The sequence below is a fragment of the Typha latifolia genome, chromosome 2, assembly GCF_019914945.1.
Source record: "Typha latifolia isolate L0001 chromosome 2, TyphaL0001v2, whole genome shotgun sequence".
NCBI classification, from domain to species: Eukaryota; Viridiplantae; Streptophyta; class Magnoliopsida; order Poales; family Typhaceae; genus Typha; species Typha latifolia.
The window spans coordinates 425,623-441,214 of record NC_133087.1 but is presented as its reverse complement, the minus strand read 5'-3'; the positions used below and the strand labels follow the sequence as shown (position 1 = coordinate 441,214).

The 15,592-nt window shown below is 39.3% G+C and overlaps 4 protein-coding genes across 4 annotated transcripts; 2 read left to right on the top strand and 2 right to left on the bottom strand.

Annotated features, from left to right (window-relative positions):
* Positions 1–47: 47 nt before the first annotated feature.
* Positions 48–2,807, top strand: LOC140781612 (uncharacterized). Its single transcript, XM_073127669.1, has 10 exons — positions 48–309; positions 384–459; positions 541–638; positions 746–850; positions 939–1,025; positions 1,124–1,240; positions 1,421–1,524; positions 1,771–1,910; positions 2,006–2,142; positions 2,232–2,807. Exons 1-10 carry the CDS (start codon positions 145–147, stop codon positions 2,397–2,399), a joined length of 1,197 nt encoding a protein of 398 aa, XP_072983770.1. The 5' UTR covers positions 48–144; the 3' UTR covers positions 2,400–2,807.
* Positions 2,808–3,299: 492 nt separating this feature from the next.
* LOC140781330 (uncharacterized) lies at positions 3,300–6,324 on the top strand. Its single transcript, XM_073127269.1, is given in 10 exon segments — positions 3,300–3,434; positions 3,516–3,632; positions 3,868–4,189; positions 4,282–4,455; positions 4,458–4,629; positions 4,894–4,993; positions 5,078–5,137; positions 5,477–5,560; positions 5,679–5,786; positions 5,947–6,324. Coding segments are annotated over 10 exon segments (1,524 nt in total). The 5' UTR covers positions 3,300–3,365; the 3' UTR covers positions 6,265–6,324.
* Positions 6,325–8,359: 2,035 nt separating this feature from the next.
* On the bottom strand, positions 8,360–9,934 carry LOC140780877 (expansin-A6-like). Its single transcript, XM_073126578.1, has 3 exons — positions 9,732–9,934; positions 9,295–9,613; positions 8,360–9,020 (listed from the first exon to the last, which is right to left on the bottom strand). Exons 1-3 carry the CDS (start codon positions 9,883–9,885, stop codon positions 8,711–8,713), a joined length of 783 nt encoding a protein of 260 aa, XP_072982679.1. The 5' UTR covers positions 9,886–9,934; the 3' UTR covers positions 8,360–8,710.
* Positions 9,935–11,804: 1,870 nt separating this feature from the next.
* Positions 11,805–15,565, bottom strand: LOC140782104 (RHOMBOID-like protein 2). The gene is made up of 6 exons (XM_073128487.1): positions 14,395–15,565; positions 13,749–13,912; positions 12,858–13,018; positions 12,518–12,762; positions 12,348–12,417; positions 11,805–12,112 (listed from the first exon to the last, which is right to left on the bottom strand). The coding sequence occupies exons 1-5, from the start codon at positions 14,649–14,651 to the stop codon at positions 12,384–12,386; spliced, it is 861 nt and encodes a 286-aa protein (XP_072984588.1). The 5' UTR covers positions 14,652–15,565; the 3' UTR covers positions 11,805–12,112; positions 12,348–12,383.
* Between the last annotated feature and the right edge of the window lie 27 nt (positions 15,566–15,592).

Sequence of the window (15,592 nt, the reverse complement as noted above, 5' to 3'; positions counted from 1 at the left end):
AGCCCACTAAGTGACACTTTTACTTGAACAAAAATATCTAACGCGAAGATACACTCGTAGTCGTAGGTGTAGCGCTCCTAGTCTCCTATCCTTCTTTCTCTCTCCCGTTCCCCTCCTCCTCCTCCTCCTCCTCCTCCTCCTCCAATGGCGGCGCTGCAGCACGTGTGCTCAGCTCCACTGGCACGTGCCTTGCGCTCCCGCGCCGCCGCCATCTCCTCACCCGTGGTTCGCTTTCCCCATACCGACTCCCGCGTCCTCCTCGGCTTGTCCGAGCCCGAGCTCCGACAACTCGCAGTCGACCTCGGACAGGTAGTAAGGCTTTTACGTGGACCCTAATTTCTTATCCTTTTTAGTTCACTCATTTTGATTTGAATTGGGAGCAGCAAAGCTATAGAGGGAAGCAGCTCCACGATCTCTTGTACAAGACCAAGGCTAAAGAAATCCAAGAGTTTGCTCATTGTTAGCCCTAATCTCGATTCCGTTCGTTTCTTTTTTGGTCATTTTTCATCGATTTTTTAAATTTATTTCTCGGTGCGATAGTGCCTCAGGCATTTCGTGATGCGCTTCATGGAGACGGGTGGAGTGTGGGGAGATCGCCAGTTCATCGCGCTGTTTCCGCCGCAGATGGCACTATTAAGGTACTTATTCTTATTCCCATGAATATGGATAAGATATGGAGTATATAGAGCACTTATACTCATTCCTCGTGGCATCTTGTTCTTTCTCATTCTATTTAATCTTGCAGATACTATTAAAGTTGGAGGATAATAGATTGATTGAAAGTGTAGGAATACCAGTTGAGGATAGTGAGAAAGGTTCCTTTCGCCTCACCGCTTGCATATCGTCACAGGTATAACAATCAAGACATGGAATACTGTCATGCCTATGATTTCTTGCTTTATTCTCTTCTAGGATTTGATAATTGTTGGTGTAAGCAGGTCGGGTGTCCTTTACGTTGCTCATTTTGCGCTACGGGAAAGGGAGGGTTCTCGAGAAACCTCCACCCACATGAGATTGTTGAGCAGGTTCTCCTAAGCCTTCTTCTTTTTGGCTACAAGAAGATATGTTTAGAGTAGTACTTATCTTGTTTTAGTTACTAAGATTAGCATGTGGTGGATTTTAGGTACTGGCTATAGAGGAACTCTTCAAGCACAGGGTGACAAATGTTGTGTTCATGGGGATGGGCGAGCCCATGTTGAACCTGAAGTCAGTGTTGGAAGCACACAGATGCTTGAATAAGGTCAAATATTGTTTCCTCCCCAAGTTTAAATCTTTTCTTTTGTTTGTTATCATCCTTTCTTGGTTGTTCTTTCAAGATTTTGAAACCCTTGAAAGGCTTGCTTGGTGATGTTACTGTGTCATTCTTTCTGTGTTGCATAAGTTCTGGTCATGGTTGAACTGACATGTATTTCACCTCAAGGATGTGCAAATCGGGCAAAGGATGATGACAATATCCACAGTAGGTGTTCCGAACACAATAAAAATGCTAGCATCGCATAAACTTCAGTCGACCCTGGCTGTCAGGTATGTAACCCTCTTGGATGTCCATCCTGAATATTTAGGATCTCTAGTATGTGCAAAAAGAGTCATTTACATTGGTTGTGCCTGCAACATCATTAAGCAAGGAATTGCAACAAGTGCTTTGTCACTCAACCTAGCTCATGGAACATGCATATCTAACCTAGTTCTAATAACTGTTTAGCTTGTATCCTTCTTGGGTTGTGTTCTATTCTGTGTCTCTTACTGATTCATATCATACATGTACCTCAGCTTGCATGCTCCTAATCAGAAACTTCGAGAAACAATTGTTCCCAGTGCAAAGTCTTATCCCTTGGGTGCACTTATGGATGATTGCAAGGACTATTTTCTCCAGACCGGACGCAGGGTGACCTTTGAGTATACACTTTTAGGTATTTGGCCCTCGTTATGATTTCATTCTTTATGTTCTGGAACAAAGGTTGAATAATGATTGTTCTAAACACTTTCCATATTTGATATGAGGCAGCTGGGATCAATGATAAAGCAGAGCATGCAATAGAACTTGCCGAAATGCTCCGTGCTTGTGGTCGTGGTTATCATGTCAACCTAATACCTTTTAACCCAATAGAAGGTTCTGAATACAGGAGGCCCTACAAGAAAGTGGTATATATTAATTCAATATTAAGTGTCCTGTATGAATGCATGTAAACTGTATATACAAATTATTTTGATTAGCTTTTTGAATTTGGCAGGTGCTAGCTTTTGTGGCAGCTTTGGAATCTCGAAAGATAACAGTTAGTGTTCGCCAGACTCGTGGACTTGATGCTAACGCAGCCTGTGGGCAGCTGAGGAATGAGTTCCAGAAAAGTCCATTGCTTGAGCCATCAGCAGCAGAGCCTCAACAACTCTTGGCAGCTTGACAACCAATGGCCTATGGGCTATGGCATGATATCTATCATCAAACCTCAGTTAATAATATAGACAGATTACCCTTCTTAAGTTCTTATGAACAGAGGGAAGACTGTCACACCTGCTGCACGTGCTTTTGTTCTGCAACAAATGCTCTCGATCCAAGCAACTTTAGTGAGGCCTTGCTGAATTATGCGAGATGCTTGTCTTTGGAAGAATGACTTCTGACCATTCCTTGGATGGTCAATCAGACCTTTTTTGCTCATGCAACTGCCAGTCAATAGCTTCATGGAAGCCCCCTTAATTTGTAATTATGCTTGTACTAGAGTACTCTTAATGTGTATCGACTATGCCATAACTGTAGCTCAGCAAACTTGATGTATTTTTTTTTTAACAACAAAGAAATATTGTCACTAAAATTTTTCCCTCCCCTTATTTTACTCCTAGAAATTGTATATCTCAAAACAGGCATGTTTTCTTGCATTTCTCAGTTTTCATATTGTTACTGTTACAGGCCGCCGGTGATATCGCCATAAATTAGAAGCAAGGGAGAAAAAAAGCTTGTCTAAATTGGAAGATTAAATAAATAACCTCAGTTTCGATGACATTTTCAAATCATCATCATGAGAAAGAAAGATAGACCGAAGGCTTTAATGCTCCAGTGTTCCAACTCCCTCTTCAACCGCTTCAGCTATTAAACCACTCATGCATTGCACGTTGTAAGGTTTTACACCAACACCGACCTAGTTGGGTTACATGGGAAGAACAAGGTGTAGCAAACTTTTTCTATAGCCAAAGCTGTGGACAAGTAGCCTACTTTTCTTCTCCACTCCTACAATATTGTTTTGCTCATCAACAAAGCCTTCGTTTCAGCACCTAAGAATCTTAAATGAACTCACCTCTAGCTTTTGATGGCACCTCTACCCATTACTGTTCTCAGAACTTGAATTTAAATCTCATCACTTTAACTTACTGTGATGAAGCTCATGTACTTCCTGATGGAGCGAGACGATGTGCATCAGAGAAGACTGGAGCTAGAGGAAGAGGTAGAATACTGAACTCATACTGTGCCCTCAGAGTGGAGAGAGAAGTGAATGAATTCTTTATATGGTATGATGAAATTATAGGTGGCCGAGTTACAAATTGTACTTGCGAAGGAGCAGAAGTTGAACCAGATTTGGAAGTTGGCATTGCAGGGGCCATTTGTCTGGCATTCATGTCTCTCTTCACTAGTTCCTCTGCAGGTATGTGTCCAGCTCAAGTGAGTTCTACAACTTTTGTGTTCATCTCTGCTGAAAATATAAGCACTTTAACGATGTCATGCAATATTCTTGCACTTATTTTGCCTGAATTTCTCGAACACAAGCAGAATACCAACATAGAGACTTTGCAAAGATAGTCTTGTTTATTGCAGAAGTGCAGACAAAATCTTATACTGGGTGGCATAATCACATTAGTCCGTAATATAAATTGGTGCAGGTTCAGGCGCTTCTCGAAGAATTAGCAATGGTAGAAGAAGAGATTATTTGCCTCGAGAGAAAACTGGAAGATTTGAAACTATGCCTATATCAAGAGAGGAAACAGAACAAAGAATGGAACTTTCAGCAACAGCAACAACATCAATGGTGGCAACGACAGCAGAGAAACTTTTTATGTGGGTTAGGCGGGCGAAAAGAGGTTGGAGATGGTGAACAACTGCCAGAGTTACCAAATACAGGAGGAGGTGAAACGATCAAGGAAGAAAGAAAAGCTTATCTGGGATTAGTCTCAAATAAAACTATCCCCTACACAAGGATAAATGGTAAAAATTCTTCTTACATGCCTTCTGAGGAGAGGAATTAAACTATTTCTTTCCAATTGACCATGATGAAAGCCTTAAAATTGCATGAACAGATGAGGAAGCTGATAAACTCGAAAGACGCAATGAATCAGACTGCAGCTTCAGCCTTGTAGACAAAGAAATCAGTACCGACTCGCCAAACAAGCTCTCGGAGGAACTGATCAGAATTCTGATCAGCATCTTCCACAAACTGAGGCAGGTATCAGGTCAGCTTGATTCTGAACAATCGTTCCAAAGATTAATATCTCTTGCATAAGATCAAAGAACATAATGCATGAATTGGATATTTATTATGGTGCGTTGCCAGATACGAATGGAACAGCAAAATTCATCCACTTCACACGAGGTTCATTTGATCTAACTCGCATCTCCTTGTGTCTTCCAGCTATTGGAAGGTTGAGGTAAGTTCCTACTAACTGTAGAAATCCCATTGCCGAAACAGGAAAACTAATTTAATAGTCAATAGGACATTTCTGTTCATACAAGATATGGATGATATTCTGCTGAATCTGCTTGACAGTATTCTTGCATATTTTCTTCCAGCCTTTTTTAAGTGTATTCAGTGATGATCAAGAACATGCATAATTTTGTACCGAATGTGAATAATCATTTGTTAACCTAGATATTGTTATGATACTAATTCCACTTCGTTTTATTTTTTTCAGAGCCCTGATGCATAAGCTTTGTACCATCAAGCTAAGCCTTCTGACGTACAAGCAGAAGGTGGCATTTTGGATCAACATATACAATGCCTGCATAATGCATGTATAGTAAGATATACTTATGAACATTATGCACAAAGACTATATTTTAATTATATTGCTTATGAGAAACAAATTATGAACTCAGGCATTTCTACAGCATGGTTTACCATCGTCTCCAGATAAAATGCTTGCACTGCTGAACAAGGTACATGTTTTTGTAGCATCACCCAGTTGTTTAACTCAACATGGATGTGAGCAATCATAAAACATACGCCTCACATTGTTTCTTAAAACATTTGCAAATCTAAGGAAAACTATGCAAAGAAAGCAGGATAGCATCACTTTCTCCCGTCATTCATCTATGCAGTTTAGATCACATAAAGGAATATTATGTGGTTTACATCTAAACTGCATTATGTATCATTCTATCTCTCATGTGTATTGGAATCATGCTTGATATGCATAGCAACTATTAAGGCTATGTGCTTTGTTGATTTCCAGAAGTATGTTAACTTATAAATACTAAGTTGTTCATGTCACTTAGGCTGCTGCTAACATTGGAGGAATCGTATTAAATGCACTCGCAATCGAACATTTCATTCTCAGGAGTTCCTCCGACACAAAACATGTGAGTGAGCTACATATCCATCAAATTTGTGCTTATTTCTGCGCAGTATAATATTCTAATCCACTTTCTTTCTCAGCAACCCTCATTACTGACAAGTTTTAATCTCTAATGAACTAAGGGAATCATGGACGAAAGAGAAGGCCTTCTTCGACATGCTTATGGTCTGGGATACCCTGAACCTAATGTTACATTCGCACTTTGCAGAGGCAGCCGGTCATCGCCAGCGGTATGTGGATTGCTATCACTTCTTCCTACTAGCAGTCTCATAAATAAATCATTCACAATTCTCCTAATCTGGATTTTTCTGATGTTGGAAACTATTTTTTTTTAATCATAGACTTGATTACCACGTATCTGACAGTTGATAAACTATTAATCAAATGCAGCTGAGAGTCTACACTGCAGAAGATGTGGTTGATGAGCTAGAGAAAGCAAAAGTGGAATACCTTGAAGCTTCAGTGAGAATAACTGGCAAGAAAAAGATCATCATACCAAAACTTCTGCACTGGCATATGCGCGATTTTGCCGACGATACGGAGTCACTCCTGGAGTGGATTTACAGCCAACTGCCAAGGTCTGGATCATTGAAGAGAGTGATAAAGGAATTATTGAGCGGGGGGAGCAGCAAGGTACCACTGTCAAAGATGGTGGAATTTGAGAATTATGATGCCGAGTTCCATTACTTGCTGCCTCTTGAACTGTAACTGTTTAAGAAACTAAAACAAGTTTGCTATAAACTAGTATGATACCGTGAACATTGTTCAGCAGCAATTGTTTTATATATATATATATATATTGTCAAAAGATTTTTTACAAATGACCGCCTATATTTTAGTTTTATTAAAAAGACATTCTCTCTTTCTTTTTGGTATGAACTGCCTGATTATATAATAAAACTAAAAAAGGAGGACTTTTCTGCAATATGCAGTATCATAGTCCTCTCGCGATCCAAGGGTTATTTTAGACCTTTCGCCACACAAATGAGATGTATAAAACGTATAACGTTGGGAATTGGGGTCATATTAGGGTTTCGGCAGTCGTATCCTCGTCTTCTTCTTCTTCTTCTTCTTCTTCTTTTTCTTTTGGTGGGCATTTGTTGTTTGTCTTTTAGGAATTAATGGAGGGGCTGTGATTAGAAAGAGAGAGGCTTGAGTGTGTATTTGGAAACCCTAGCAATGGAAGCGAAGGTGCCGCTCATCTTCAATTTGGGGCTTGGCGTCTTCTCCTCTCTTTTGCTGGGTTTCCACCACGATGACGGCTTTCTTCACCAAATACACTTGATATGAGCCCCGCCCCATCCTTCTTTTGTCTTATTTTCACTTTTGAATCCTCTTTATTATTTTAATTATTCTTCTAATTAACTCAATTCTTCTTCGTTATGTTTGGAGTATGATCTTAAAAAACCTACGCTATTTTTATTTTTATTTTTATTTTTTACGATTTACAAATTAAAAATTATATATACTACATCGCCCATCGGCGAAGATTTTATCTCCAACAAAGCATTGCTAGAAATCCCCGAGAATGCCGTCGACCTTTCTTTTTCTCGTATATAGGAGGGCAAATGACCGTAATAGCCTTTAGGGACACGGTGGGCCTGAAGGCCCAATTTATGTTTCTCTTTAGTCCTTGCAAAACCTAGAGGTGTTAACGAGCCGAACACGAGTCAAGCTTAATAAAAGCCCGAGTCAAAATTAAATTTATTAAACTCAAACAAGGGTGAAGTTAAAATAAAAATAATTGAGTCAACTCGTGTTCGGCTCATTTGATTTGGCTACGAGTAAAGATCTAAATGGATATTAATTTCAACTATTATATTTAACTTGGCTCATTTATTAAACGGAGCAGTCAATTTTTAAATAAAATTTGGAGTCCAAACATAACGAATTGGCAGCCTTGGATTAACAATTTGCAATTTTTATGTGCATAATTTTCTAATGATGCAATCTAATTTCTAAAATGTGTAACTATGGAGATCATTGTTTGGCTTGACAAAGTATGTGCACATATACCGTAGTCCATTGAATCAAAACATGTCTGAAAAGACTAATAATGATTCCATGGGACTGGGCATGGGCAATCTGCTTTGTAATAAAGCTCTTCATCAGTCATCACTGTTCACCAGCATGTCTTATCCTGCTGCCAGTTACTGCTTCCTCTCATTATTATGAACTGGGTTCTCCCAGCTGGATCTCATTGTCCCAGAGCCCGGACTTATAGCAAGATACATAGACTCGGGGTGAAGGGAGGGACATGAAGGGACCTCATCTATTGGTCCCATCCCAGAATCCACACACTGGACCATTGTCCTTCAAACTTAAATGCCAAGCATGAAGCATATATGAATGTGAAGTTGTGCAAGATATAAATGATTACCGAATCTTATTACCTCACAACATAAGTTACAGGTTTCGAATAGGCTTTTAAAAAGACAAGTAGGGTGATTCCAGTGGTGACATGGAGGTGAGTTAAGGGGGGTTGGTAGGCCGTCATAGAATGAGGAAGGGGATTGAGATTCACATGGGATTGGGATAGGTTTTGGCCCTTTGGCTTTGGGTTAAGGTTGGTTGTTTGCCTTTCCTCCTCCTTTCTTTCACAATGGACCTAGCTCTAGTAGATTTTGTACTAGTCTAGTTGTTAGTTGCATGAAAGGGTAGTGACACTGGAAGCCATGTGATCCTGGAACCTCTTTAGCAGGCAAAATGTATCATCAAAAGCAGAGCCGTATCACTTTGTTACAGAGGCAATTCTTCATACATCTTCTGGTCGTAGAGAATTTAAAGACAAATAGATCTTAAATAAATATATATATATATATATATATATATATATAATTTTCTTTCACAGCACAAACTAGTACAATAACATTAGATTTAGATATATTTAAGCAGCTGCGGGCTGCACAGCTCTCCCATTCTGGACTTGGCAGCCACTTCAACTGCCTGCTACAAACTCTCTTGATGATTCCATCCCATCCCCACTACCAAACGAAGCAGCACAACCTAAACCAGTCAATTACACTAACAAATGAAAGAGGGAAATTTAACAGTAGTAAGCATGGTGGGTGATTTTGTTTGAGGAAAAAAACCCAATTACCCACCAGTGCTAATATATATTATGATAATTGCTAGATAATTAAGTGGAGACCGATTAGACCCTAAAATTCTTCCCGGCGAACGTCTGGCCGAACTGCCAATTGGCAGGTGCAATGTTCCAGGAGGTAGAGGTGCGGTGATCACTGCTGGTGACGCGGAAGGAGAGAGGCTGACCAACGAGGACGGCATTGGATTGCCAGTTTTGGCCCCAGTTACGTGACATCGGCATCCAACCGGTGTGAGAACCCTTGATGCTCACGCGGACTACGTCGCCGGCGCCCGCCACGTTCGTGATCAGAACTAGGTTGAAGTACTTGAAGCCATTTACCGTGAATCGTATGCCTCCAGATTTGCGGCAAGGCACCCTAATTAATTAACAAGAAATTTTTTTAATAAATAGTTAATTAATACAACTTCTTCTTTTTTTGGGAGGATGACATGACATATGAGGGGGTAGACCCGGGTTGGTGTATGGGATCACGTGCCATTGTCACCGTCGCAGTCTCCAAAGATCGACGCGGTTTTATGACGTGTGATGGTATAAAGTCCATTCTACCCTTCCTTCTTATTTTCCCCTCTCCTACTAATTACTAATTAACTAGTTAAATTTGGAGTAATTAACTAATTTCAGAGAGTCACCTGCGGTAAGAGACGGGGACGATGCCCGCGCGGTACTCGGCGATCTTAAGGAACATGGGCATGGCGAGATCGAAATGCGGCCGCGGAGGATTACACCACCCGCCGTTATCCGACGGCAGAGCATAGTTCGGGGGGCAGAAATTAGTGGCTGTGATTAAGATGGACGGATTTCCTCCATGACACCATTTGGGATCCCCGACGCACTTGAGCTCAAAGCACGCGCCGCAACTCAGCCCATCGTTGAACAAGGCGGTGCTCAGCGCCGCCGTCTCCACGCCGTAACCTTGGCTGTATAAGTTGCCATACCCGCACGCACCGCCTAGTTAAGTACGTAGTACAAGAGCGTCATTACTTAGTGGGTTTAATTATGACTAATTAACATGAGCAGAGAGTTAGAGAGTTAGAGAGATAGAGAGAGAGAGAGAGTTGAGGAGTACCCATAGTGCCGGAGGCGTCGCTGCCACCGTAGAAGGTGGCGTGGGCTGATTGCCATGGGCCGGCTGAGAAGACGCCGGGGATGCGGGCGGAGGAGAGCGAGGAGAAGGAGAGGAAGAGGAAGAGGAAGAGGAGGGTGGAGAATGCCATTGCCATGATGTGGAGATGATGGTAGTAGAGAAGGGGTTTGGTGGTACTTTTATGGTGTGAGAAGGGAGTGACTGTGTTGATGTCTTTTTGTTTTTTCTTTAAAAAAAATTATCCAAAAACTCACTACATTCTATCTTTTTATTATTATTACTTACTGACCATGTACTTATTTGTTATATATATACATACGTTAAATCAACTACTTATACAAAATGACCATAGTACCATTAAGTAAGTCTTTTTGATAGTAAAGTAAAAAAGGAAATTAAGGTAATTAATAAGACGTAAAGAGTCGAGCTTCCCTTCCACCCTCGGTCACAACTCACTGCCCTTGCCCTTATGAGCTAAGCTAGATCACCACCACCTCCCTTGTCGGATATTTATTAATTGGATCGGGTTGCCTTCCGATCACTCAAACAAACTCCATGTGCTCCCACTTATTACCCACCCCCCCTCTCTCTCTCTCTCTCAAAATTTCCTTTTGAGTTAAATTATTAAATTAACCCCTGTAATTATGCATAAAATTAAACTATTTCCTAACTTTTATTTGTATTATATTTCTTCTAGTGTTAGTGTTGACTAATATGAAACTGTTATATTTTTTATCAAAAAATACTAGAAATTTTTACCGCTAGGATGGACATTAAAATGTTAAAATTATCTATTCAAAATTTACAACAAAGTACATATTCTCTCTCTTCTATTATCTCGTAGCAAAGATTACAAAATCTTAAATTTTAGTTATAATCTCTTTGTCACTATTCACTCCTTCCAAATGCATGATCACAGTCATCTTAGAACCCTAGGAATTGTGACTTAATTAAGCATAACCATAGAATTACGCATGATTATTAATTTACCAAAAGTCAAGGAGATTAATTAGCAAGACAGGTAATTAACAGTTGTTAATTAACTTTGGTGGTTGGATACTTAATTACGTCAAAATTAATTAATGGAACTTATTATATAGAGCTAAAACATGCATAACTAGTAGCTTAACATTATTGATCAAATTGTCTACATGTACATGTTGAGATAGCTAGTTCACATAGCCAACTATTAAGTGGAACATGCTAGCCCAATTATTAACCCCATGTTGGCCTGCAACCTCTTATCATTCTTCCTAGGTCACGGATTCTCTATAGCCTGGATTGTAGGAGTTTCCTAAAAGATGTATACTGGGCTCCTTAAAAATGCCAATGTCTACAACTAACTACCGTGTTAGACGAATTTCTTCTCCTTTTAGCTTCCTTTTGTGTTCTTATGAGAGAAGATTCTCTTGCCATTGTTTATAGTATCCAGTAAAGCCTAATTCTCTGGATCATGTGCTGAGATACATTCAGGAATCATATCTCCTCTCCTCTCCTCTTTCATCTTCTTCCTTTCTTTGATAACAAGTTAGGAACTGCATGCAGGAGCTTCAAAATTTCTTTCTTAAAAAAAAAAAAAAAAAAAAAAAAAAAAACTCATTTTTAGCTTTTGTTGGTTTCCAAAGGCTTATTAGTTGCTTATAATTAACTAAACTAAAACAAAGTTTGAGTGGTTTGGTTTCACGTGGATTGCCTTGTCTCGTATTGGTGATTGGATGAAGCATTGTCACTGGCTTTCTTTGGCACGAGCCATGTCTCAAGACTTTAATGCAATGGGGGAATGCCATTTGTAGGGTCTTTATCTGTTTGTCTCTTAATCATTTCTTTTCTCTTGGCATCCATGTGTCCCGAATTCCGATGCTATTCTTTTTTTTATTACCTCTTTTTATTTATTTATTTTTCTTTTTTCCGAGTAGAAAATAGGATCTCATTTGGGCAAATATGTAACACTGTAAATTATTAGAGAAGAATGATGATCATGCATGACATTTGTTGAGCTGCTATAACTTATAAACGGAGAGCAAGCAAAAATGATAGCATAAGCAGCAGCAGATGTGAGAGATTGAGAGACATCATCATTAAGATCTCATGGAAAATTTGCAAGCAATATGTATGTATGTATGTATGTATACATGTTGGAGCTACTACTTATACAAGCTACACAAAGAAATGCCCAGATTTGCTTACAAGACCTTGCAAAAGAATTCTCGGCTAACTAAGCTAATATATGCACACTTAATGAATAGAATACATATTATCCCCTATCAATTCCAAAGTTATCATGCATGCATAGCGATCAGTCAGCATTTGGGTTCTCCCACTCTATTAGAGCATCGAATTCAACTGAGATATGTTTGCGAGCTCTGCAAGGACAAGTGCATCATTAGAAATAGAATGGGCAAGTATGTTTGAATGCCGTAAATTTATTGTTGTGGGATTCTAAGTGATACTGATGAATGGTTTTGGGGTGATCTCCATGAGACATCTTGAATTGGTAAAGTTACGACGAGATCAGGAAAGTTATAACCAATGATGCCAATCAAAGAGTTGGGATAACACTGGAAATTCTTTCACCAACTAATCCTGCAAAATACTTACCAGGCAAGACACAATATTCGGTACATTTGTATAGTCCTAGTTGAAAAGCATCACGAAGCCAACAACAAACCTGCAAAATCAAATATTGAATTCGGGTTAATGAGATTACTGTTTATGTAAGGAAATGGATGATGAAACAGGATTCAAGGCTAGTGTTGCTTTTAGCTCACCCAGGAATTAGTAAGACGGCAGCAATTACTGACAGTACATATTGATACATAAGCTTGTGTTTGACTGGACCAGTGTGACATCCCAGGGCAGCACCATTTCCATACTGCGGGCGTATCAGAATCACTAATCCAAGAAGAAACCCTGAAATAAATCCTCCAGCATGAGCAAAGTTGTCCACATGTGGGGATAACCCAGATACTACGTTGATCGCAATAATGAAGAGAAGGATCAATAATACTGCAAACTGACATTCAAAGGAAAACACGAGATAATAAGTGGTCACAAAGGCAAGTAAAGATGATTCCATGACTCCCTTAAATGTCACAAAATTCAGCGTACCTTGTTTGCATAAATTCTCCAATTTGTTATGAGCTCTGAAAGCGCGGATCCTAGGAATCCCATAATAGCACCAGAAGCACCAACAGAAACAGCGTGCGAGAAAAGAGCAGACAGCAAACTCCCACCAAGCCCCGAGATGACATATAATATGCCAATTCTCACTGCATAAGAAACAAAACCCCAAGTTTTAGGCTCTCAAAAATATATCTCTGGTCAGCAATTCGTGGCCCTGATGGAACAGCACAAAAATAACTCAGGAGTATTTGAAACTCCAAACAAAACATGCAATTGTACTCAGAAACTTACCTCCTAATGTCTCATAGAGTTGATAATCAAATTAACATCTTCACATAGTAAACCATGATAATGACTTGGAAATAAAAGGGGACTATTTAAGAACATAAGTCTACTTGATTAGAAGTACAAAACACCAAGTTAGAGAGCGAAAAAATAGAAGCTCATAGAACAGACAGTATATATTGAGTGCATTGTTGATTTCTTTCTTTGGATTCACGGGGAGCTCTGCAAACTGAGAAGTAAGAGTTTCTTAACTCAAGACATTTATGGATACTCTATCTACCCAAATTACTGCAGCAAAATTTTCATTTCTGACCGAAGGACTTGAAATAACTGCATAATTGATTGCAAAAGATCATCTGACATATAAGAAAAATTTATGAAAGAACAACAAAATAAATCTGACTTGATCTAATTCCATCATAAGATAATGCATGCATTTCTCAATCTTAGAGAAGTATATATTATGCATATATATAGCGATGAAATTTCCTCGTGCATGATGCAACTACCGAGTAAACTTAAAGAACAGAATGATATGATGGAAGAAAAGGCATATGGAGCAACAAAAGATGAGGTCAATTAACTCCTTACCATATCCAAATTCTAGCTCAAGTCTGATTCCAAATAACAAAAGGCTTAGCATATTGTAAAATATATGAACGATCCCTGAATGCAACCAAATACATGTGATGAGGCGCCAGGGTTGGTGATTATGAACAATTCTATTCTCGTCAAGAGCTCCCATCTTCAGTAACCTGGTAGATTAAGAAGTGTTACTTTGGACTTGTATCATCTGTACTTATCAATTATCATCAAACTGCAGAAACAAAGGTAAAGCTCCTTGACTGAAAAGATATCAAAGAATCTATCGGAGTATAACTCTAACGATCAGGTAAGTGAAATCTTTTCTTTTCTTACAAGTTAGGCCATTAAAATTCTACCTATACTTCAAAACTTTGAAAGTTCTCTCTGTGCTTCAGTTTTTAGATTCTACAACAGAGCTAAGATCGATTTTGGATAGCAATAATCATATCAAATATCCATAAAAATGATCGACTATACTTATGGGCACAAAAGCAAAATCAAATGAAACAACCCTAGAATCCACTCAACTATTTTTGCCTTCCACCAATTCTAATTCAGACAGTATTCGAAATTACTTATTTATTTATTTTTACATATTCTACTTATCTAAAATCAACACACTTATAAGGATGAAAAAAGATAGGATCTTTACGTGTCCTCCGAGGGCCCGTAGAGGGGATTATCCTCGCGGGGTTGGAACGAGAACCTCCCGAGAAATGCGGGAAAGCACGACGGCGGCGGCTGGGTGTTGTGAGGGCAGTCGTTGACGTACATGGTGACGACGAACACGACAACGTTGGCGACCAAAATCGCCGGCACGAGCCACGGGAACCACTGCCGGGAGCCCGTGGGGGTTATCTCGAGTTGTGGGATAACATGATCCTCAGGCCGCTGCGTTTCCTCCTCCATCTCTCCTCAAACGAACCAAGATCCAGTGGATAACAGCAAAAAAGCCCGGAATTGATCAGAAATTGGAGAAAAGAAGGAGGAGGAAGGAAAGAAGACAAATTTATGGCGTCGGAAGCGGCGCACATCGCGGGACGCATCGCGCGCGACGCCATGCTTGAAGGATTCCGGGAAGGTTGGAAGCGGGTGAGATGCGGCGAGTCTACGGCCGAATCACTATTTTGGGACGACACTTTTATCTCGGTTATTAAAATTATAAATTAGAGATAAAAACATATATGAAATATAAAACAATTAGCAAAATAGCAAATATACGATAACAAATATTATAGTATTTAGATGAATAAAATACAATTTAAATCATTTATTAATTAAGTTGTTTATTTGAGAAATATTAATTATACACAAATAAATTATAACAATGTAGGCAGCGCCTACATACTAAGATCAGATAGTACAATATTTTAACTATAAGATAATAAATTAATAATATCGTTGTGCGTAAATTTTATATAAAATATATTATAAGAAGAAAAGTTTGGAGAAAAGACCCGATATGTGTGTGCTCTTTGTGAGAATACATAAGGATTTATGTACGGACAGTAAAAAAAAGTGAATAGAGGAATATGTGATCATTAAAACTATTTTAAAAATTAATTTTAGAAATAGGTGAGTAGTCGTCTGGTGGCGGCGTGGCGCAGTGCCGTCGATAGTGTTTTGAGCCCACCTATTTCTCTAGCTAGTTTCAGAAACAAACTTATTTCGAAAATAAAAAGGCCCAAGAAAGCCCATGGACTGGGCCTAATATTTATACTGGTAATTGAAAGCCCAAGAAAAAGCCTAAGAGATATTATAGTCAGCTAAAATACTTTCGGTCTCCTCTACTAGTGGCAGAGTCGTGAAAGCAAGAAGTGAGAGAGAGAGAGAGAGAGAGTGAGGAGGAG